Here is a 26,346-nt window from a genome sequence, read left to right as displayed (position 1 = left end):
TTCAAAATTCACTAGGATTCCAACAATTAATCTCGCTCAGTAAATGTAGTAAATGGAGGTTTGTTCAGGTTTGGCCGAACTTCAGATCATCAATGTGCATTTTCCAAAAAAAACCCCAAAAAACCCCTTATAAAGTAATTATTATCAAATGATACAATGTAAATTGTGTTCAATATATCTTCCCAGTGCCTTGGATTCAATTTTTTAATATCCAACTTGTTTCACAGTACTTTAAATATTACTGTTTTGTATATAACAGTCCAGAAATACAACATTCACATAATTTGGCTTTTTATTAAGGCCAAAATATTTTTTATACAAACTGGAATTTGCTACCGTGAGATTTGGTGCTGACTACTGACATAACTGGCTTCAAAAAAGAGGTAGACCAACTTATGGAAGTCATGGGAATCAATGTGGCTTAATAGCAGTGTGACTGCTTCTGAAGGTTATCTATTGAATGACTAGTAAGCTTCCTAATGCAGTTGGTTGGGCACTGTAAGGGAAGACTGCTGGAGTAGATGAGTTAGGGATTTGATCCATCAGGGCAATGCTTATGTCACCATGAACACTATTATCCAGTGCTGATTAATCACAACACTCTCGGTTGTGATTGCAACACCAGAGCCCTGGTGGTGCAGTGGTTAGAATGCAGTATTGCAGGCTAATTCTGCCCACAGCCTGAAGTTCAATCTTGACCAGCTCAAGGTTGACTCAGCCTTCCATTTTTTCAAGGTGAGTAAAATGAAATCCCAGATTTTTGGGGGCAATATGCTGACATTGCAAAATGCCCAGGGAATGCTGTAAGTGGTATATAAGTCTATTGCTATTATAAACAGACACATTTCGTTCTTAAGGCTTTTCTTTGAGAGCCATGCTCAGTCCACCTGCAGGAAACCGCTTGTCCCTATTTCTTTCCTAGGACTGCTCAACCAAATAAAATGTCTCTTACCACCCCATAAGCGACAGTGTCAGAGTACATTCTCATCTCGGGATAGACATTGACAAGATACCACCGGAAGGTCTTGCACTGCAGCTTTTTCCTCAAGGCCTTCCTCTCTGAGATATCCCCAATGTCAATTCCAGAATCCTGCACATGAATGCCAGAAGGAAGGTCAGAAATATCAAAGTCGTACTTGCCATACACAGACCATTTATTTAATTAACATTTCAACTTTAGTGATCAAGAGAAAACTTCCCACAGGTTTTGAAGGATGTTTAATCAGTTTCTCAATGACAACACAATTTCCAGATTCCAAAACAATTGAAACCAAATAGCCAGATGGTGTGGAAAACATTTCCGTCAACAAAATCAGGAACATTTTCCAGACATTACTAGCTTGCCGAAACTGAAGGGTGGCTTTATCAATGCACAGACTCGATTTTTCAGCCCATCTTTTTCTTGTTCACATATGAATGTAAACATTAGAATTAGAATTCTTTATTGGCCAAGAGTGATTGGACATACAAGGAATTTGTCTTTGGTGCATATGCTCTCAGTGTACATAAAAAGAAAAGATACCTTCATCAAGAATCATAAGGTACAACACTTAATGATAGTCATAGGGTACAAATAAGCAATCAAATCATACTAGGAAACAATCAATATAAATCGTAAGGATACAAGCAACAAAGTTACAGTCATACAGTCATAAGTGGGAGGAGATGGGTGAAAGGAACGATGAGAAGATTAATAGTAATAGTAATGCACACTTAGTGAATTGTTTGAAAGTGCTGAGGGAATTAATTGTTTAGCAGAGTGATGGCGTTCAGGGAAAAAACTGTTCTTGTGTCTAGTTGTTCTGGTGTGCAGTGCTCTATAGTGTCGTTTTGAGAGTTTTGATGGCCTTTTCATTAGAAGCTTTTGCAAAGATTGTTTAACTTTTTATTATATTTTTATAGCTAAGCTTTGCTGCTGCTAACATAGATTCCTGGAGTTTAAGACAGCCATGTTCCATAAAAACCCCGTAAATTGAAATCACTTAACTATCTCATTACAGCCTGTAGAAACTGTAGTTTTGGAGAGACACAGCTACACAGAAATTCAGGAGCAAAACAGTTTTTGATAGAAACCCAAATTTTATATATATATATGATTATGTCCTCAAATCCCAGAATAAACAAAGTACAGCTTTTGTTACTCTTAGGAAAGAGATCACACTTTTTAAAGTGAACTGTAAAACATTGCTGTCACTCAATAAATATTTATGTGGATCCAGCGTTGATGGTACCTGAACAGCATAGGTGATAAGAATGGATGAAGGAAAGGGGCAATAGATGGAAGAAAAATGCTTGACTCTGTCTTGTCATAAGGTTACTTTTGGATTGAGTGAAGGCTCGTAAAGGGCTGGTTTTAGTGTATTGATTTTTTTTGGTGGGGAATAAAAATATTTCAAGGCATATCATAATAAATATTTTACAGGATTTCATCACACAGGGAAGTCTGAAGCAGAAAAAGCCCATCTTTTGTTTTCACGGAAGTGGGGTGTGTGGAGGTAACAATGAAATAAGAGATGTCTTGCATTTAAATAGATTTCTTTCCTGTATTTTAATAGAACATTATCTTCTGCTACATGATGTAAGCTAATAAAATTAACGACATTATGGAGGTAAAGGTTGGTTCAGCCTTCCATTCTTCTGAGGTCAGTAAAATGAGCACCCCGATTGTTGGGGCAATATGTTGACTCTAAACTGCTTAGAGTGGGCTGTAAAGCCCTATGAAGTGGTATATAAGTCTAAGTGCTGTTGCTATTGCTAAAAATGTGTTGTGTATGTGTGTGGGGGGGGGGTCGCCAAACAAATCAGTCCTGTATTAGAATTCAGGTCTGGAGATTGTTCTTTTATTTCAATACTCTCAATTTCTTTCTCTATGACCTTGATATACTGCTATGGAATAATTGATGACTGAAATTGATTTTTAATGTTCAGCCAATATTTATGGTGTTCTGAGTATTGTTCCTGCAGAAAACCAGTCTTATCAAAATCAGTTAGAAGTACAACTGAGCAAAGTTTCCGGTGACACAAAGAGCCTTGGTGGCGCAGCAGACTAAAGTGCTGTTAAGTAACACCAGCTGCCTGCAATTACTGCAAGTTCAAATCTCACCAGGCTCAAGGTTGACTCAGCCTTCCATCCTTTCGAGGTAGGTAAAATGAGGACCCGGATTGTGGGGGCAATAAGCTGACTTTGTATAAAAAAGAACACCGCTTTGGGGGGGGGGAAGCACTACTAAGCAGGTATATACAAAAGTGCTTAACGCATTGTAAGCCGCCCTGAATCTCCGGAGAAGGGCGGCATATAAATTGAACCAATAAATAAATCATGTGATGAACGTTCATTACTGAACCAGATTGAGCCTATTTGATCATATTTTTATGATACAATTATCCTAATCTGGTTCTTGTACTTGAACCAGATACAAGTGGCTGTACCAAGTTGCTGAAATAATTAAATGTAACTGCGGTACTACTACAATTGTAAAATGACTGTTTCTAACTGATAATCCTTTTAGGCTTGTCTAAAGGACATATTGTCTTGGATTTATATGTTTCTCTTGGCAGACTACTCAATTTAGCAATATAAGTTTTGGTGATTATCGGTTATCACTTGTCTCACAAGACAGATTCTTGAAGAAATTTATGAAATTGAAATGGATATTGTTTTGTAGCACAAGGCTATATGGTCATACTGATGTCCATTTGTAGCCTACCTCCTGAGGAATATTCCATGCCATGTAAACGTGGCTTTTGAATTCGTCCATCCAAACCTCAGCCACTCTTAATGCATTTCTTCGGACATGGGATGTTAGATCTTCTGTGTATGGCTTATGGGCTCGTTCAATATGGGCAATCCTAGAGCAAGGTAGGACTTCAACGCTGCCACCACACTGCCAGACCTAGAAAAAAACAAATATTTTGCTATATTGGATAGATTCATTCTACCAACTGTCCAATAGTCCCTTGACCAGATTTCACAATGTATAGGAATCTCTCCTGGTAGTATACACACTACAACTCATAGTGTATGAACACAAGTTATACATTCACTTCTGGTATTAAATATAAGTGGTTTCTTAATTTTAGAGATATATTTGTCCCCTTTAAATCTGGGTATCTGAACCTCAGGAAAGTAAAAAGAAAAAAATCAAGTAACTCCTACAAGGCTGAACTTGCCTACTTTTGACTTCTAGTACCCATTTTAAGTAATTTTGTGCAAATTATGTTTTAGGCAAAAATGAGAGGATAAGATACCATCTTAAGTACATTAACATAAGGCCTTCCTAACTGAAGAATTCTACCTCATCTCCTTAAATAAATCCTCTCTGCAAAATATTACTGTTGGGTTGAATTTTGGGAGCCTATTTTCTTTCAGCCGTACTATGAAATCTGGATGTCAGCTTTCTGGACTGTTTTATTTTAAATTAATCTTTTATCTCATATTGGCTGAAGTAAGTCAGCTGAACCATTTAATCAAAAAATGAAAATTAACTTTGTCAGGTTTGTTTATTTCCTATTCATAATAAGTGACAATACCTTGAATAACTTCTATGAGCTATTAAACTGTCCTTTTTAGTCCTTGGATGAGAGAAAACCAAGGAATGAATATGAGGTTAGTAGAATAAATTAAGAAGCCAAAAAAGGCAATGATGAACCATTTCCATATTGTTGCCAAAGAAATCCATGAGAAGTCCAACTCAGATGGAAGCCTTTTCTTTCCATTCATCTGTTATGCCATGTTCAGTGACCTATTTTATATATTTAGACCAGGGGTGAAATTCAGCAGGTTCTGACAGGTTCTGGAGAACTGATAGCAGAAATTTTGAGTAGTTTGGAGAACTGACAAATATCACCTCTGGCTGGCCCCAGAGGGAATGGCCAGTTGGAATGGAGATTTTGCAATATCCTTCTCCAGGAGTGGGGAGGGAATGCCACGCCCACCAAGCCACGCCCACCAAGTCACACCACACTCACCAAGCCATGCCCACAGAACTGGTAGTAAAAATATTTGAATTCCACCACTGATTTAGACCATTTGGCTACAATACAATAGACCAGCACACTGGCTGGGAAATTCTGGGAATTGAAGGCCATATATTTTAAAGTTGCTAAGATTGAGAAACACTAAGATAGATATTTGATAACATTAAACACTAGATGAATATGGAAAAAGGTCAGGATGTTTATATTTCGGGGAGGGTTTTTTTTTTGAGTCATTCCCTAATTATACCCAGCATATGCTAGAAGACAAAAGCTTCATGCAGCTGCATTGATCCTCTACCTTATATTGACTTCATCATTTATGCTGCTAAAAGGCTCTTTTTTATGTCTAGAATTTTCCTATATAGTGAAAAGAAAAATGGGGTACTTTTCATCTCAGGGATATCAAGCTATTAAGGAAAGCAATAAGATATTATTAATATCATATACATTTGTGAAGAATGTTTTAAAAAGTACCTATAAACTGTTTTGCATTAATAAAACCATAATGAATAAATGATGCTTGTGGATGTTAATAGATTTTCCTCTGGCAGTACATGTCATTTGTTTTCATTTTTTTAAAATAATACAGAACACTACAATAGGTTCATAGATTTTTAACAGAAAATAGAGACAGAAAATACAAAATATGCAATTATAAGGAGAAAATGGATAAAAGTTTCTATCCTGAAACATAACATCCCAAAAGTTTATGAATAAGATCCATTTTTGTTTAGGTTTTATTGGCTTCCAACACAGTAAATTTCACCAACAATGCTAAAGTCCATATTTTTCTACTCGGTCCATATGTTAGGATGGTTTTGGTGCTTCACAGGTTTGCAGAACTAATCTTAGATGCTGTTATTAAAAGTAGGAGGAACAATAAATTTATCCCTTTCACCATTTCTTTAAAGTAGCATATTACATTTGGAGTTTTAATTCTCTAGCTGCCTCTTATGTATTGACTGTTACATGACACATTTGACATCCCTCCCCAAATTAAATGTGAATACACAGTGAAAAATCTCAAGTTATGTGCCATATTGAGGTGGAATTTTCTTTGACTTTTATTCCTTTGGTTTCTATGCTGTTTTTTAACAAGCTGCTGTAATTGCCATAAAATTGCTTTTATGTGAAATTTTTAAGAAGAGCTAGGACACACATTTGTCTGAAAAGCAGCGGTCCAATCTCATAAAACTGACATGAACAAAACCTGCATTTTTAAAAATCATTTTCACCTATACAATAATACTATTATATACAATACAGAGAGATTATGCTAGCTACAAGTTCTGTTTCTTCCAAACATTGGAATTTCACAGATGTGTGGATCACAGTTACTATTTCTCACATTAAGATGCATAATAAGGTTGTTTTGTACCAATGACTAACAACTCTGAAAGTAATATGAGACTAAGTTTGGCATCGGAACTAAGTTAGAAACCTGAAGACATCCTTGGTACCATGAACCTCATTTCTTTGAATTCCCACCTATTGGATTGTCTGTCAGCAGATGGGTTCATAAATGATGGCTTGCCTCATTGACCCATTACTATGCCTCATGCATAGTAATTCAAAAGATTGCAGTTTTTCTTTTCTGTTTTCTATTGTTTTACATTCCTTAATCTGTTATTCTCAAGATAATGGGGGGAAGATGTCAAGTTGCCTAGGAACTAGTTTAACACAACTGTATGGTGTTTCCCCATTTTTACACATCAGTATATTGTGTAGACATTGTATTTTTCTTCATACATAAAATGTCAAATTATGCTACTGTTAATTTTTGAAGCCCAGTGAAGTGTGAATCTGTACAAGGGGGGGCTGAACGACAACTCTTGGTGCTGAACAGTCCTGAACTTTTTAATGAATTTGAAATAAGGAGGCATCATTTAAGATTCCATTTCATCATATCTTTGATTTTGGTAATAATTCTATCATTTAACTGCAAAAATAAACTGCACCTGCTTATAACACACACAAGTACACAATTGGCCTGATTTAACATGTGCTACAATATGGTTTGTAAACAGCAATTACTCAGTTCCTTGGCACACTCCAATTAATCAAACCTGTGGGTCTTCTCTTTCTTGTCTAAACACTGTCAGTCTTTGTTCTATTTCTGCAGTCTCATTAATTACACTGCTTCAAGAAGCATGAATTCATTTCAGATCTTAAATGTTAAGCAGAAGCTGTCAAGGCAAGGGCTGATACAACTAGCTGGCTGCACAGAGCAGAATCAAAATCCAGTCTAATTATTTATAAGGATTAATGCAACTAATGTTTTACAAATATTGGCCTAAACGCATCCAGCTTTCTAAAATAAACTAAAAGTAAAACAAAAGCACATGCTTATTATCCATTGCTTGACCCCATGATATATATGATAAAGACAATAAAAGCAGCTAAGAATTTATATTGGATGGGGAGAACAGGCTGGTTTGGGGCTGAACTATTGTGGCTGTATATTGTATATACTGTATATTGTGGGTGAGAAAATAACCTAGGAAGATGTTGAGTCAGCTCCTGCCTTTGCTGTGTGCTCACAGCTTGACACAGGCAAACTATGACTCTCTAGGCAGGTGAGAACTATAGTCTAGCAACATTTCTGTGGCCACATGTGCCTTATGCCCAGTGGAATCCATTTAACTCAGTCTTTGCAAAAGCTATGGATATTTCTGTATAAAGCCTAGAGCAAATAGAGTTGAACCACATTTGGAAAATATATTTCATACTTTTCCAAAGGCCTGCATATGCTCAGAAGTTTTCAAAAACTCCATCTAACTATGGTTATAATACATAGATGAAATAATCTACCTTCTAGAAAAAAAAAATCCAGGAATTCAATATGAAAGGAGGACTCTAAACAGTAAAGTAATGGCTTTTGTATAAACCTCTTACCACCATGTAGGTATAGTCTTTTATTCCACGCTAAATATAACTCAAGCATGGACATAGCATAATATCCTAAGCTTCATATGCATGGTAATAGCTTTTTCCATGCTTTTCTTCTCAGTCTGCTTCTTTCATCTTTTATAGGGCTTCAATTTGGTGCTCTTTTAGAACTAGGTTTAATTCCACAAAGGACTAGCTTTCTTTCCGAAAATGGTTGCAACTAAGACCCAACTGCCTATAGGAAGCCAACGTCATCTGAGTGACATCAGTGGAGCTGGGTAGAGGTTTATTTAGAGAGGCCAGTCTAGTTTAAATAATTGAACAGGACATAAATCAGTGTCTGAATCAGAACTGTTAATCTAATTAACTGTTAATAATACTGTATTTTTAGGGGAAATTATTGGGATCTTTGGAGAGTACAGATTTCAGGCCACCATTCTCATCAGAAGTAGTAGTCTTCATTGTGTCCAGACATGGAAGCAATGTAAAGAAAAAATAATGGGTTAAGAAAAAACAATGAGTATATCCTATTTCTCTTTCTCTTAAAAATCAGTTATTATTATTATTAAGGGAACTGGAGATTGCATGAACTAAGACAGAGAAGAGGAATAGAAGAGCAAGGATAGAATGATCATAGATGAAAGGGAAATGGAAAAAGAAGAATTGAAGTTAGAGAACTCTTTAAAATACCAGATAGTCGCATGCTTGCCTAATATTTGTCTGCTGAGCTTGTTCACCAACAATTTTGCTGAGTAGCTTCATGATAAATTTTGCTGAATTTATTTCATGATGAATTTGACACCCTTCCAATTGCCTTCCTCAGTTTCAGTCTATGATCATTAGTATGCAATTTTCAGTGAAAGGGTCTGGATTTGGTACATTAAAGGATACTCATCTCATTTGGTACATGAATATATACTCATCTCTCTCCCACTGTAACCCCCAGATAATTCACTGATCACGATGATAAGAAAAGAAATTGGCAAAAAAAAAAAAAAAAATGAACGATGCCCCTTTTCTTTCAGTGCGTCAAACTAGTATTTGGATCAGATGTGAACTAGTTGTGTTACTCACCTTTTCTCGCTTGCAGAGCTTTTAAGTAATGTGCTTTCTTTTCCGCAAACACTGAGATCATAAAGATGATTCATAGACAATGGATAATGTTGCTACTATGTAAAATTATGCCTGCTGTAGCTACAGGAAGCCTACTAAGGCATTCATGGGGAAAGGAAAAGAACAGAAAATTGTGCCACTGGAGGCATGACACAGACAAATTGAGCTGGTCACTGGAATCAACTTTGCACAGAGAAAAAAGCAATTGGAAACACAGTGACAGAAAAATAATTCTTGCACTACTTTCAAAATAGGGCTGTTTCTGTCATGAAATGCCAATAATTTTAAAATCATATCTTCCCAATCCTTCAGGCAATAGAGTTCATGATATTCAGGCCACGAAGCACTTCTGTAATTATTCTAATCCCATGGAAATATACTGAGGAAACGTCAGCTAAATCCTAGCAAATATTTCAGATGTCAAACTTCTGCTCTATCTCATTAACAGAAAAAAGGCTGCGGATGAAGTTTTTCCCCACCAGTCTATCAACATGCTGAGGGGAAAAAAAAACAACCTTTGCCTGCTTCTTAATATCTAGCAATTACAGCCTTGTACAGGAGGGTGCATAGTTGGCAATCTTATTTATGACAGTAACATATGAAACCTTTGTTTGATCTTTCTTAACATCCAGATATATACTGAATATATCAAAATCTATATACTGAAACAGATCTCCAATGCAAAAAGCAAAGAACCCTGTTTGAATCTCTAGAGCACAGGGATCAAACTTGATCGCATCATGTGACGTATTGTAACCTATCATGACGGTTTTTGCCTTTGTGGAGCTGGGGTGGGCATGGCCTGCGGGTGACCCGGATGGGCCTGCGGGCCACCAGTTTGACACCCCTGATCTAGAGTGGCTAGCAGTCAGTGAGAAGCAAAACACTTCACCATCAGAACAGAGTTCTCTAATTGTTCATCAACAGTTAGGGAGACAAAGCAGGCACTCTGTCATATGAGTGCCTGCTTTGAATGGATCCTCGCTGAATGGATCACATTGTTTTGTTTTTTAAATCCACAGATGCAGGCTGAGAAATAATTACAATAATTTGAATAGACATCCAAAACAGCTCATCACAACAGAGAATACTAGCATGTGTACATTTTATGCAAACCTGTGCCATGCTTTTTGGCTTCTGAATTTGCTCTGTTTAGGCAATAGGCTCATTCTAGATGGGTGGGTAGGATGGGAGAATCAGGAAGAGACCTTTCCTCCCTACCTTATGTGAATAGAAGACTGCTGGATTTCTATTGTTCATTTTAGGAATAGCAATAGCAATAGCACTTAGACTTATGCACTGCTTCATAGTGCTTTACAGCCCACTCTAAGCGGTTTACAGAGTCAGCATATTGCTCCCAACAATCTGGGTCCTCATTTTACCCACCTTGGAAGGATGGAAGGCTGAGTCAACCTTGAGCCTGATGAGATTCGATCTGCCAAACTTCTGGCAACCAGTGATCAGTAGAAGTAGCCTGCAGTACTGCACTCTAACCACTGCGCCACAGCGGCTCAGGAATTACTGCTGTGAAATGCTAGTTAGTCCACGAGAAGGACAAAAACTTAACATTGCAATATTATTTTTCTCCTGCCCGTTACCCAGTAGACTAGAGAGCAGAGGAATTCTGAAGTACAATGAGGCATGGGAGAAGTAATTAAGTGCCAAGGAATTATAACAAGTAATAATAAAGATGGAGTGGTTTCTGTTACAGCAATGAGGCAAGAGACATGTATCTGAAGCAAAAGGTGAAAGGATGAAAGATAAATGACCAAAGTATCAGAAAGTTGCAGTGCCCTGCTACTGAAGTTAAGATTTTGCAGAAGAAATTCTAATGTTCTACGATGCAGTTTATAATGGATGGACTTCTTGTTACAATGATTTATTTATAAACTCAGTTCTTTGCAAAGAACATTGTTTTTATGACTTTCTATAAAATTAACTTAAGATTGTGGTATAGTGCTTTTCTCTGACAAATTGATGCAACATGCAACTCATTTTATGGTTATCTGCATTTCTGTTGTAGTTACATTTGCAAGTCTAAAAAGCCTTGGAACTCTCATTTTCATAAGCTAGAAATAAGAGTAATCAAAGCAGGTTAATATCCATGTTATAATTATGCAGTTATAAAGGATGTATTGGCTGTTTACCTTGAAGAGTAATTATTATTCATAAATGCTGCAAGTCACTGATGCCACATGCCTACCAAATGTTTTGTAAATGCATATATCATTTTAGTAGATTGGAACCATTCTAGAACAATGAAGCTACTGTTTTTCCCTGAAAATAAGACCCTGTCTTATATTTTTTTGAACCCTGAAATAAGCGCTTGGCCTTATTGCCATGTGCTCAAAAGCCCAATTGGGCTTATTATCAGGGGATGTCTTATTTTGGGGAAAACAGGGTACCTCTGGAGCTGCAATTGTGAACAACCTCTGACATGTGTTATACCATATGACAACAGTAAAATAATAGAACAAATAAAATGATTCCACCACAATCACATTTATTAAAAAATAATGTATATATGGGAACTATAGTAAATAGACAAAAGGACATTTCATGATGTCCAGTAAATGTTCTTCTACATATTAAAAAAAAAAACAATAAAATATTCTTATTTTTTCTTTTTTCCTTATGGATTAAGGTTCCTTAGGGGCTCATCATTTCATTGAGCTCATTCATGTGTTGATTGGATTGTCTTTTCCTTAGCAACCCAGAAACACCAAGAACAGGCACAACATTCAAGTAGTTAAAGAGCTATCACTAGCATTTTCCTAAGCACATTTATTTAAGTTAAGTTTACTTTATTGTCATTGCACCTCGTACAACGAAATTAAATGCCATTTTCAGTGTACATTATAACTATAAACATAAAACACAAACAAACATCCTTCACATTCTATACAATTGAATTGAAAACCCGATATTGCATTAGTATTACACTATACAGTAGAATTCAATATAGTTGCTGCCCTGGGATAGAAGCTGTTTTTCAGCCTATTTGTCCTTGTTTTTATTATCCTGTACCGTCTGCCAGATGATAAAAGTTAAAAAAAAAAAGGGTGCCCAGGATGAGATGGATCTTTAAGAATGTTTTGAAATTTCTTAAGGCAGTGAGAGCTATAAAAGCTCTTCCAAAGAGGGGAGAGGGCAACCAATTATCCTCTGGGCAATGATGTTAACCCTCTGTAGTGCTGTCCTATCTGCCACTGTGCAATTGGCAAACCATATACAGATGCACTAAGTTAAAATATTCTCTATGGTGCAGTGGTAGAAGGTCACCAGCAGTTTTTCATTCAGTTGTTGTTTCCTGAGAAGTCTCAGGTAGTATAATCTCTGCTGGGCCCTTTTGACCAGTGCTGCAATGTGAGTGCCCCAGGTCAGGTCCTCTTTTATGATAACACCCAGAAACTTAAAACTGGCCACTTGCTCCACTTGGTCTCCATTGAAAAGCAAGGGCTGGATGTTTGATCTATTCCTTCTATAGTCCACTATAAGCTCCTTGGTCTTATTGGTGTTAAGGACCAAGTTATTGTCTCCACACCACAAAAGCAACCGGTCCATCTGATCCCAATAGGCAGACTCATCCCACCCCCCGGAGATGAGTTCCACCATTGTTGAATCATCTGCAACTTTAGTAATAGTATTACTAGTGTGAGTGGGAATGCAGTCATGCACATAAAGAGTATAGAGTAAGGAACTCAATGCACAACCCTGTGGTGTACCAGTGTTAAGAATAAGGGCTGAAGAGATATGATTACCTAATCTGACCCTCTGAGAGAGGCCAGACAGAAATCCATAATCCAATTTAGGACTGAAATATGATTTATTTTAATCAGATTTACAAAGCAATGGTAGGGAGGTCAATTCAATTTTTCCAATTCAATATTTTCTCCTATACACAAGCTTTGCATGGTTTAAAACAGGGGCGGAAAATTTGTCTCTGTAGAACTGCCTGCAAATTTCTTTTTCCTCTCTGTCCAAAAGACATTAGCATCATTTAAGGCAAGAAATACAAGACAGCTACATACTAAACCTTACAAAAAGATGAATATGAATAAAAACAACTCTTTTTCACCAAAACAGAAAATCCAAGTAATTTTTTTTGGTCTTCTGCAGATAAAGGTTTGGGAGCCCTCCCAGCAACTAAAAAAATTGTTCACCTTAGTTTAAAGTTTAAATATTTTTAAGAGGAGACAGACAAAGTCATGGAACATTAATGACTGTTGGTCTTGATAGATGTATACTGTTTCTGGAAACATGGGGATTTATTTTTGTTGTTTGTCCGAAAATCAGACTAGACACCTGGCAATGTCCATGTGGTTTTCCAGGCATCTTTTTGGAAGTAATTTGCCTCTGCCATCTTCCTAGGGCTGAGAGGGAATGAATGGTCCAAAGTCACCTAGCTAACTTTATGCCCAAACCAATATTAGACCAATGTTCTCCACCCATTGTCCAGCACTAACCATTAAACCAAACTGGCTTTCAGAATGATTAAGTTGAATATATTAGGTAATAGTTGATAAGAAGCAAAAGTAGAAAAGCACTATTACCCTCCTGCTGATTCTTATGAACTTCCTTAGCACATTAGATTGCTGAGTATATGATACTTGATATTGAACTAGATGAACCTTTGGCTAAAGGTATTCATCAGTTTGGCTGAATCCCAGTTCCCAAAACAGAATAGGATAATTCAGAATGGATTTTCTTTTTTCTGTGCTGAAGCAGGTAGGTCTGAACTTTTTCAAGGTGGGCATCTACAAAGTTATGATACCCTGCAGCCTTGGCAGGAAATTAACTTTTTGCATAAAATGACAGAATGGAAACGAAAGGGGGAGCATTATTATTTTTTATGGAGAGAGAGGGAGGGAGGGAGAGGGACAGGGAGAGGGAGGGAGAGGGAAAGGTAGAGTGAGAGACAAAGAGAGAGACTGGCCCAGTCTCCCTTCTCTTCATCCAACACTACTTCACAATGACTGCCTTCAAATCACATCAAATAAATAAATAAATAACTTTATTGTCATTGTATGTGTATACACAGTATACCCATACAACGAAATTTACTTAACATCCAAAGATCAGGTCAACACACATAACAATCCCCAAACACACTCCCACCCACCACAATTCTCCACCCCTAAACCGCCCAAACATCCACACAACAGACCAAGTAATATTGTCCAACACTCACTGATGGTGGCTCTTTAGTTCATTGTTGAGTGCAATTATAGCTCTGGGATAAAAACTATTCAGAAAATATGTGGTCCAGAAGACAACAGTCCAAAAAGATTGTAAGCAGGATGGGAAGAGTCTCTGAGAATGTTATGCAACTTTCTCAAACAGCGAGATTCGAAGATGTCGTCCAGGGCTGGTAGCTGGAGTCCGATGATATTCTGGGCAGTTTTAATGATTCTCTGTAGAGCTTTTTTGTCCATTACAGAGCTACTCCCATACCATGCAAGTGTGTCGGGACACTCTCAATGGTGCTGCGTTAGGAGGACAGAAGTAGATGCTGAGATAGATTTATCTTCCTGAGCAAATCAACCTTTGCTTTCAGGCAACCTCTGAGTTCCTAGTAAGTGGTGGTCGGAAAACACCAGATGAAGGTGAAGAAAGAGATCATTTTTTACCATTTTCTTTACAATGTAGTTATGCTTCATAGTTTCTCACCTCTAATCTGTAAAGGCCCTGTGACAATTGTTTTTGAGTGCATTGGGACTTGACATGATCCATTTTTATGGAAGAAGACCAGCAAATTAATCCCTGATTGTTTCACCTTAGTACAGTCAGCTCCATTTCTTTTTTTAAAAAAGGACATATTAATCCTTATGGACACCTCTTTGTACGGACACCTTTTTCTATTGCCCACCTGCCCCCTCCCCCTCCCCCCTCAGCCTATTTGATGGTGCTACCTGTGTTGCCCACAGCAAGAGAAACAATATTGCCAATTATCATTGCATCTGTATCTAAACAAATGAATAAGCATTTGAAAAGGACAAAAAATTTTTTAAAGGGATGCAGCTCAAAAGCGACTACATGCATTTCTATAAATATGGGAAGCTTTGGCCTTCATAAACTTCAGATTTATTTGAAAATTCTAAAACTATCACTCAAATTTATTGAGCAATTTAAAACTTTTTAAAATCTCCAGACACTTTTCCTCTTGTGCATTTTGAGCCAGGAGCAAGGAATTTAAATCTCTATTTTTAAAGTCACTTTGTTTTCATGTTCATCATAACTCTTACTTTTGTGTGTGTGTGTTCTTTGGACTATTTCGCAGGGGAAAATTTTCAACGTACAAACATCAACGTACAGTTAGACTTTTAATCTAACTGTATCTTAAAATTATGGCGTATGTAGTGATCTTTTCCCTTTATTTTGGAAGGTATTTTTCATAAGCAAATGGAGCAAATTTTCATAAGCATCTTGTTAACTTTCCCAAGATTCATTTCTTAGTTGCAAATCTATTCTACATAGGGGACAAAAACAAAAGACATTTGCATTGTCTAACAACTATGGTACTATTGCTTCTCATAAGATTGCATTATAAATATTCATTTATTTATATTCAGTTATAACTAAGGTTAGTTATGAACACTATGTGAAATGCTAGATATATTGTTGGAATTATCCATTATAGTGCTGTAGTTTATTTTGATGCTATTAAAGCACTGTAGTGTATTTTGATGCAGCTAAAAGGGGGAAAAATTGCTACCCTTGCATACTATGGAGTTTCAACTGGGAATATATTTTTATATAGCTAAGGTTGGGCATCTGTGGAGTGATTAGAAAAAGAATTTCTAATTTTTTTTAATGATCCAGCACAAAATCATGTGCCTTTATCTTGCCCTGTCCATCAGTGTTAACGTCATTACTGGGCAAGCTGAATTGTCTGCCCAGCATATTACTTGGGAGATTTGCAGCCATATTCTGTCATGAAAATTATTAGGAAGGTCTCATAAGGATGATTGATTAAATTCCTTGCCAGTGAACAGGACTATCAAGTCATTCAGCTCAACAAACATTGCACAATTTCGAAAAGAAAGCCAGCTTTCTGTGGAGCTGTTCCAATTCTGTCTTGACTCACTGATGGCTGCTATGGAAGATGTAGCCATCTCTTGCCTGTAATACATTTTTGTAAAGAATTTGCCCTTTCATCTGTTGACATTTATTAATCTGAGGAAAAACAAGGATTAGTGAATATAGAATAAAAGTGATTATAGAGTTTTTTTGTTGCCTTCACTATGTATGAAGTTTTACATAGACAATTGTGTCTTCTTTTGAGAGCCAGTTTGATTATTGATTGAGGCATCAGATTAGAAAATTTTGAGTTCTAGTCCCATCTTAGGTAGAAAGCCACCTGGGTGACCTTGGGCCAATCATTTCTCTCAGCCCTAGGAAAATGGAGGAAATGGCAAACCATTTCTGAGAAAATTGCAGGGATGTGTTCAGGAATTAGATATGACTGAATGGAAGCAAAAATAAATAAATAATAATAATAAAATTAAAATTAAAATTTTCTCAGCTTTAAACATCATAAGCACAACATCGGAAAAGGACTTTGACAACATCCTAAATATGGGCAAGCAGTGTAGAAGATCTGCTAGAAGGGCTAATTAATATGTTATGGTATTTAGTAATGGGCCAAAAAGAAGGCCATCCAAAACAGAACCATATGAGTGGACAGTCCTTCGATTCAGCTGGGTCTAATCTGTGGAAAATTTAAAAGCCAGTACCAACTTTTGAAATGAGCCCAGAAATGCACAGCTAGCTAATATATTATAATATAACTCAATAACTTTGCTACAGTGATGATATAGCCACATTCTGGAAAAAGTGATGTTTGTTCCCTACAAGGAGTAAATTCAGAATAAGATCTGAAAAAAATTAAAGCATGCCTAATCAATTCTAGTTCAGCTTTCCCCATATATAGCCACATGCTAAACAAAGTTGATAAAAGACATTAATTAAGACTTCTACCAATTGTATTTTGTTAATACAGAGAGGAAAAACCTCAAAGGAAGATTAGAATAACCTCCGACTTGGCTTTTCAGAAGGAAAAAAATTATATTCTTCTATCCAGCTAAGAACATTACCCAACCTTTTTGTCCCTTTCTAGAAATGTAGGAATTCTGGGAGTTGAAGTCCATACGCTGTAAAGGGGCCATAGTTGCCCACCCCTGTTCTAGAGGATTACTGTGTGGAAATCATATAGAACTGTATGTTGTTTTCACATTGATTGATTTATTTTATTTATTTATAATTTAATTTATATACCGCCCTTCTCCCGAAGGACTCAGGGCAGTGTACAGCCAATTAAAACATAAGACACAAACAACAGTTTTAAAATAGTTAAAAGTATTAAACAATTTCAGCCCAAATTTAAAACCCAAAATTTAAAACACCCAATTTAAAATCAATTACATAGATAGCCCAGCCTGACGGAACAGCAGGGTCTTAAGGGCACAGCGAAACACACGGAGGTCAGAGATCTTGTGTATTTCCGGGGGCAGTTTGTTCCACAGGGCAGGAGCTCCCACAGAGAAGGCCCTTCCCCTGGGTGTCACCAGCCGACATAACTTGGCCGATGGCACCCTGAGGAGTCCCTCTCTGTGGGAGCGAATTGGCCGGTGGGAGGCTACTGGTGGTAGAAGACGGTCTCGAAGGTACCCAGGTCCTAAGCCATAGAGCACTTTAAAGGTGGTAACCAACACCTTGAATCGCACCAGGAAGAGGAGCCAGTGCAGCTCGCGCAGGAGAGGTGTCACATGGGCGCAATGAGTTGCGCCCATAACCACCTGCACAGCCGCATTCTGGACCAGTTGGAGCTTCCAAGTGCTCTTCAAGGGGAGCCCCATGTAGAGAGCATTACAGTAGTCCAACCGGGAGGTGACAAGGGAGTGAGTGACCGTACATAAGGCATCCCAGTCCAAAAAGGGCCGCAACTGGTGGATCAGGCGAACCTGATAAAAAGCCCCCTGGCCACGGCCGTCATATGTTCTTCTAAAGACAGCTGTGGATCCAGGAGGACACCCAGATTGCGAGCCCTCTCTGTGGGGGGTAAAAATTCACCCCCAATAGTCAGCGATGGCACCAGCTGACTATATCGGGATGCCGGAAGCCACAGCCATTCGGTCTTGGAAGGGTTGAGTCTGAGCCTATTTCTCCCCATCCAGACCCTCACGGCCTCCAGGCAGCGGGACATCACATCAAGGGCATCATTGGGGTGGTCTGGGGATACTGCCCCTCATGCTTTCAGATAACTCTGTGCAATGGTTGCAAGCAGATGATTAATGACAAAAGATGCTGATTGCCTAAAAACAATTGTACCTAGACAACACACTATTTGATGGAAATTGAATTTTTTAATGTTATATAAATAAAATAAATAAAACATGGGGAGAAATGACAAAGGATGCAATGTAGACTATTATGTTAGATATAAGATTATGGGATACAGCCCGGGCGTCAAACTCATGGCATCATGTTGTCATCACGTGACATATTGCGATGTGTTTTCCCTTCCCGGAGCTGGGGTGGGTGTGGCCTGTGCGTGATGCATCTGGCCCGTGGGATACACCATAAGTTCCCAAGCACAAGCTTCTGACCAACCAAGAATGATAAGATATATCAAAAGCCTATTTCTCTTAAACTCATCCCAGTCAGCCATGCCTTGAAATGCACTGTGGTTTTTAGACAATTACTATAAATTAAGATAATAAAAGCCACTGAAGGGGAAGATGCAATGCGTGCAATTAAATTTTATATAATGTTACCCCCACCTTTAGTAAAATGATTGAAATAATCCTGCCATTAAATACTTTGGGATGTGTGTGTTATGGATGGAACCCCAAAACCAGGGGTGAAATCCAGCAAGTTTTAACAGATTCTGGAGAATCAGTAGCAGAAATTTTGAGTAGTTCAGAGAACCAGCAAATATCACTTCTGGCTGGCCCCAGAGTGGGGTGGGAATGGAGATTTTGCAATATCCTTGCCCCAGGAGGGGAGGGAATGGAGATTTTGCAGTATCCTTCCCCTGGAGTGGAGTGGGAATGGAGATTTTGCAATTTCCTTCCCCTGCCATGCCCACCAAGCCACACCCACAGAACTGGTAGGGAAAAAAATTGGATTTCACCCCTGCCCAAAAACATTAGTCATAAGAATAACAATGAATCTAGGAACAGACATACTATTTAGAAGACTTTATGAAGCAGGCAGCCAAGCAGGCAGCCATCTGGAATTTGAAGCCATTGTTAAAATAACAAGGTGCTAACAAGATAAGTGAAAGTGTTGTCCACAAGAATGTAAAGCAGCTGCTCAGAGATTAACAGGGAAAAGAATTATGGTGGCAGTGCGGGGAACCAATCTCTTCTAGAGAAATATCTGAAGGGGAATAATGTAAAAGGCCTCTTGCACTAAAGAACCTCTATTTTTTTTAACGTGTTGATTTAATTTACCTTGCATTCTATAGACTACTCGCAGAAGCCAAAAGAATAATCAAATATACCGGTTGCAGAGAAAATTAACCAATATTTTTTCCTTACCCAGTATAATTGCAATATACCCAATCCAATGAATGCCTTGATTTTTAAATGTCTATAAAGAGGTTCTGTAACCCCCACATCTTTCCTACCTCGGGCTAACCATAAAAGTCAATAAATCAATGCATGTTTCTAAATAAGTATGTCTCTGTCTCTAGTTCAAACCAACCCACTGAGGGAATAAGTTTTTGAACTAAAAAACATGGTCCCATTTTTTTAAATACAGTGATTTGGAAAAAAAAAACCGACCCGCTATCTTCCTAGGAATATTTTTACTCACTATAAAAATCAGCTGGACTGCTAAAAAGTCAACAAGATTATATTTTGTGAGGAAAATGTTGAGATACCAAAATCATATAGACTGTGACTAATCTATATGTCTTATCTGTGGAATAGAAATTGTATCATTATGATACAGCAAAGCGAGAGAAGGAATGACATATTATCCATCTCATCGTTTGTCTGATTCTAAAATAGTTCCACTATCTTAAACAAGCAAGGGTATCTTGGAGAAACATTTTTTCCTGCACAACAATAAAAGTTTATAGGTTCACCCCTTTTTAAAATGTGTAAATAATTCTACACTTTGATTTTGCAGTAAATTTTATTTTCAAGGCTATACAAGATAACGTCTAAGTGATATTCAAACCCATGTATCTCAGTACATCTGCTCAGTGGTGCTGTGGGTGCAAACATACTTCTAAATAAAATGGCTACAAAGAAAACAATTACCCAGTTTTCCTGTCTGAACAAGGAAATATGAGATGTTCAAAATTTACCTGTGCTGATAAATATGGTATTATAAATATGTTGATGACTTCAAGTAATTTACATAGATCAAAAGAACTGGAGGATTACAGTTTTTAGCGGAAAATTCCCAACCGATGGAAGTGCATATTCTGCTAAACACAATTATACTATTTATTTATTTAACATATTTAAATAGCTCCCCATCTTATACCAAACTCTGGCACACCCAATTAAGAATTAAAATAATATCAATAATAAAACAAAATGAAAACCGTAATAAAACTATTAATATCATAAAAATAAAAAATATATAAAACTGGTGCCAAGTTCAGCTTTTGAAAGGCAGTCACTACATATTAGAGGACAATGCAATGATCCAGAATTAGTGTAGACTAAAATGGTAATACTGTATGTGTAGTTATGTATGTAAATCTTATGAGTACATGACTGTGGATTGGAATATTCGAAGACATAATCCAAAACTTAATCAGGTATCTTTTGAAAAGATCTCCTATATAACAGTAACAGTTTTTGCTAACATTTAAATAAGTTTGGTAATATAGTTTTTGACTTTTTCCATGTAAGGAACCAAATATGCAAAGAGACAGCTCAGGAATATATTATTTACATTCAGTAATATTGCGTTCTTCAGCTTTCCAATACATAAACAATATTATTGTCAACATTAAAATTGAAGGTTAATTTTATCAAAAATCACTAAATCCTGTAAAAATGCATGTTTCTAAGCCTTTGTTTTTATCGTTTGTGATGCTTACGTATACCAAATAAATAAAAAGAATTTGTTTATTTTGATGATTCCTTACTCTGATCCCAAGTTCCACGTTTTCACCTCCATAGATCTCCATGCCTTCATCTAGTAGACCAATTTCTTGGAAATACTCCCTGTCTACTATGAAACATCCGATCAGTGCCGGACTCCTGAAAAAAAAGCAACAATGGAAACATACAAATTGATTTTGGATGTATATCATTTAAGGCAATTTCATGAACTCAGAGAAGTTCATTGTCTCATCTTCAGCTATAAGATAAATTAACATGAACGTTATAAAAAAAAGCTTTGCTTTTTTACATTAACGAAGTTGTTCCTTTCTCAGCTAGTTAAAAATTCTTACTCATTTTTAATACTAGTAAAATGTTCCACATTGTGGTATTTATTTATTAATTTCATCAATTTATATGCTGTAGCCTCTCATCCCTTGCTAGGACTTAAGCACAGAAACATATAAATAATGACAAAACTACTAAAGAATTCTACTCTTTGGTCTCTATTTCTCAAATCCTCAAAGCACATGAAAAGAAAATTGGAATCCAATACAATTAAAGGAAAATCCGTTGGGGAAACTGCATTAAGATCTCCATCCCAATCCCTTTTCAACAACAGGCAGATAGTTTTCTTATGTCCTTGTCAAGGTTCCGATTGTAATTTTCCTTTGGAAGTCTCATTTTTCTTCAAAAATTCCTAGGTAAACACCAATTAAACTCCAGTCTTTCCAATAGTTCCAAAGTAACAGAATCAATAGCTCTCCAGAATGTTTGCCTTAATTGTGAATGTCATGCAAATCCTTCACTAAGATGACATGAACAGAAATGTGACTGTATTGGAAGCAGCAACCAAATTTATATCCACAATTTATATATGTGTCTCTCTCTGTGCGTGTTATGTTCACAATTTTCAATAAAAGAATGGATAAGAGACTGGAAAGCTATCGGGCAATCACAATCTTGCTCTCTTCTGTCCAAGATTTTACTTTACCTCCTTTCTATTTTGAGCTTTCATCCTCCTTATGTTTAAACGATCAGGAAAGCAATAAAAAAAGTAGGAAGGACAAACTTCATTATGCATACTTGACTTTCACATGACTGAGAATGAAAATAGCACAGGATTAGCATTTACGTGCTAACATGTACACACTGTTATATGTATGAAAACTGCAATGGGTCTTTCCTATACATGTGATAGATCAATGTAGCACTTCAGATTCAAAAGATACCGGTACTTTGGAGCACATGGGACACTTGTTTTGCAACTCCTTAAAATAAACAAGTGCCCTTTGCAGCTGTTGTGTAATTTCCTGGAAAGTATGCATTTGGTTGAAAGAGTTGCAGACTGGTCCAATTTGTCCATTCTTCTGCATTCAAAAGCATCATCTGCTTTTGAATCTGATGTGCTACACTGTTCGTTCTCTCATTCTCTCTCTCTCTCTCTCTCTCTCTCTCTCTCTCTCTCTCTCTCTCTCTCTCTCTCTCTCTCTCTCTTTCCCTCTCTCTCTCTCTCCTATTAAAACTAGTAACACTTGGTAACACATATTGGATGCCAATGCTATCAAAATATAAGACTGATGTACGTATTCAACACAGCTTGAACCCAACGTGGTGTATCCACTACTTATGGCCTTCAGCAACTCATTGCATTGTGCTTCCACCCTTTTGCGGCCATTTCAATTATACTGCCATGCAATGCCCGAACATATCTTCAGGGAAAGACCAGACAATTTGGCAACCAGTCTGATGAAGTCAGCAAAAGTGGGAGACAGGGCCCCAGGGTATTTATATAGCAAGGAAGAAAAGAGCGTTAATTCATTTTTAAAAAAATCCTAGTGAATACTTTGACATGCAGAGACAAAGAGAAATGTCACTATTATCATTATGTGAGCAGGAGAGGAGCATGGGGGACAATTGGATTCTAACTAAAGGGTTGTTGGATTCTAACTAAAGTTCAAGGGTTGTTAGAGAAGAGAAGAAACAATTTAGCATTCATTGTGACAATGATGATCAAGCTGTAATAAGGTGAGGCATCTGTTCTTGATGTGATCATAAGATTTCCAAAATCACAAGTCCTAAAATTTCCCTTTTCTCCTTATGCAGATCATACTCTCTGCGATGATAACAAAACTATAGGAGGCTGGAATGAAGAAAACACCTGTCAATCACTAATATTATCCTTCGGATCTGTAATGAGCCCTTTTCTGATTTCTTTTACCGTACAATAAAGTATCTTGAAGAATATTCTGAAGAATGCTAATGCCATATTCATATTTTTATTCTGTTTATTCCATTAATGTGTCCTTCCCTTTACTTAGAAATAATTAAATTACTCTACTACTGTAATTGAATTTTGATAGGAAAAACATAAACAGCGTTAAACAATTCCTGCTGTTTAAGATGAACATGTCTATCACCTCCTAGTCTTCATTCATGTGACAATATTAAATCACAGTTAATGGTTGTTCCACATATACATCCAATTGAAATGTAAGCAGCTACCATTTCTAGTTAGCATGACTGCAATTTGAAACTAGTTTTACGTTTGGCCAGCACACTGAACTATCAAAGAGCCACTAATCATAGTTAGATCACTATTATGGGGGAATATGGTTTAGCTGACCATGACATGAAAATTATCCCAATTTGTCATGACGTAAATATGTTTTTACTAGAAGTGAAAATGTCTCAGTAGACAGCCACAGGGCATTAACAACTACCTTATGCCATATGCTTCCAACCTTTCACATTTCATTTTTTCAGATCCTGGAGTGAGTTTCTAGACTTTATGTAGTATCCCTCGGTCATCTACGTGATTGATCTCCCTTTAATCTCCCTTGTGATCTATAAGTTAGCACTACAAATCAGAGTTGTCCACAGGATTGAAAACTTTCTTCAAAATGATAAGGAGCGCTGTGCCATAAGCTCTGCCACTTTCATGCATGCAACATCATGATGTATATACAAAAGGTATGAAGGTTCTGTCACACTATCATGATGGTGCTTTTTTCATTCGTACCTAACCCTCTGTGGACCTCTCTGTATGAAACCCAGAAGAGCCACAGGCACTGATACAAGTACAGAACAGTAATCTTATTTCTTATTGACTTTTAATACGATGGCAAATTTTGTCCTGCAGTATTTCAAAGTTTTCTGCCACAGTGAAAGATTTTGCTACTTTATTCCCAGGATGCTTAGAATTCATTTTGAGTTTCTCTCGATAAGAATTTTGGAGCTTACTTTACTGCTGGCAGGAGGCTAATACTGATGTTTTTTGTTATATGTTTTCCTATCAGGCTGAAGCTTCCCCAGATGCTCAAACTTCCTAAAGTAAGAAAGTCCTTAAGAAGGTGATTCCTTATGATGCTTCCCTTGAGATTTAATGGAAATATAAGAAGACTGCTGGAAAAGCCAGATCACCCACATGCACATCTTGTACAGCTAAACTGGAACTAGAACAAAATTTTCCATCCATGCAAATTTCATAAAATACTCTTCTCTTTTGCAAACAAAATAAACACATTTTTTTTCATGAAATTGAAATTAAAAATGATCACATATGTAGTTTTTCTTCACGATACTGTCTATATAGGGATATATAGTACTATGCTGTAGAGTGGCTCCAGTTATCTCATTTAAATATTGGCAGGAATCTGTTCCAGGTGTCTTCAAGATAGAAACATATTTTTATAGCATTTTCTGCCATAATTGGGAAACTAGCATTTCAAATGTGGATTCTTTTAGAATGCTTCAACTGCAGAGTTGACTTTCCTCCTTATAATATAATGTTGTAAGTGGACAAAAGAATTATCAAGATTGTAGAGTTAGTGATCAGCATATGGTTGATGACAAATTCACTCTTCTCTTAACATTTACGTTTTCATAACATTTACACAAAGTCTAGAGATTGTTGCAGAAACAACTTGTCAGGGCCACGCTCTGTAAAAGCTGAACTTCCAGGCTCTAGTACGCATGCACACTCGACAATCAGCTGGCTGGTGGGCATGCGCAGGCCGGTTTTCAGCACTGTTGCACGTGTGAAGGGATCATGCTCCGGAAAAGCCAAACTTCCTGGTTCTAGCGTGCATGCGCACCGACAATCAACTAGGCAGCATGCATATGCAGGCCGTTTTTTGACACTGTCCAGCACGTGAAGGGATCATGTTCTGGAAAAGCTGAACTTCTGGGTTGTGGCACGAATGAGCATCCAACAATCAGCTGGCCAATGAGCATGCGCACACTGGTTTTTGGCACTGCTGTGCATGTAAAGGACAGCTGATTATTGTGTGCACATGTGCGCCAGAAACCCAGAAGACAAACAGGCAAGACCATGCATGCCGGGTAACATGGCTTTGTATGCCACTTTGGGCACACATGCCATAAGTTCGCCATCACGGCAAAAGCTATCACAATCTCATGTGATGGCCTGGGTGCTCTCTGCCTAAATCTCTGGAGACCATAAACCTTATAAGCAGTACTGATATCATAAGATTTTAGCCTTTTTAACAATTTTCAATTATTTCAATTTCATTCTGGAGTCTATGTGCATGACAATCATGTGGTGCTTATAGATGTTGCCTTACTCTACATGATACAGTATATAACTGTATTAGAGGACCAAAACCTGGTATTTTCTTTGATTATTTTTGGCCTTTTAATTTTGCTTTTCATGAAAATTTGCTGACATATGCACATTACCTTATAGGAGCCGTAGTGTTTTCCAATTTCCACCATGATTTTGGTGGATTTAGATATCGACACCATAATTCCCAATCAAATCCTTGGGCAGATAGTGGGTATTCTTCTAGTTCAAAGTTGTCATATTTGATATTATCAAATGATGGAGATATCACTCGTCTTCTGTTTTCTTTTATCCTGGTGAGTACTGGCTCAGCCCTTAAAAAAAGGAAGATGATCAGTTTGTTTCAACAGTGATAGGTAGCAGGTGATTCTTACCTTTGATCCAAGCACCTCCTCAACATACATATACATATATATGTGAGAAATAAGTAATTATTTACTATATAAATACTTCTATCCTCTTAAAGTCTTATATCAAAATAGAAACGAAGGTGGGGGAAAGGGAAGCTGTTAATTAAGATGTCTTCAATAACAGATGGGAAGGACACAAATAATTAAAGGTAACTGATAGATGCTAATGGACTCAACATTGCAACAGTAATCAGTGTTGGACTTTCAGGTTCTAAACAGCAGAAACTTAATTACAAGCTGTTTCAAAGTTTCCATAGCAATGGAACACTAGATTCTATGTAGCAAATGTCTCCCTTGACGT

General features: G+C 37.2%; 1 protein-coding gene across 3 annotated transcripts in view; it reads right to left on the bottom strand.

Moving 5' to 3' along the window:
- Positions 1-26,346, bottom strand: part of GALNT18 (polypeptide N-acetylgalactosaminyltransferase 18) — a 351,472-nt gene that overhangs the window by 55,304 nt on the left and 269,822 nt on the right. For all 3 annotated transcript variants that reach the window (XM_034417086.3, XM_034417087.3, XM_087878750.1), the window contains exons 5-8: positions 25,752-25,949; positions 21,095-21,209; positions 3,708-3,893; positions 953-1,090 (exon numbers count right to left, since the gene is read on the bottom strand). In XM_034417086.3, the coding sequence (XP_034272977.1) occupies positions 953-1,090; positions 3,708-3,893; positions 21,095-21,209; positions 25,752-25,949 (637 nt within the window). The remainder of the gene's footprint in view (positions 1-952; positions 1,091-3,707; positions 3,894-21,094; positions 21,210-25,751; positions 25,950-26,346) is intronic.

The sequence above is a fragment of the Pantherophis guttatus genome, chromosome 1 (genome assembly GCF_059756535.1).
Source record: "Pantherophis guttatus breed Tessera chromosome 1, ASM5975653v1, whole genome shotgun sequence".
NCBI classification, from domain to species: Eukaryota; Metazoa; Chordata; class Lepidosauria; order Squamata; family Colubridae; genus Pantherophis; species Pantherophis guttatus.
This window is presented reverse-complemented; position numbering and strand designations above follow the sequence as displayed.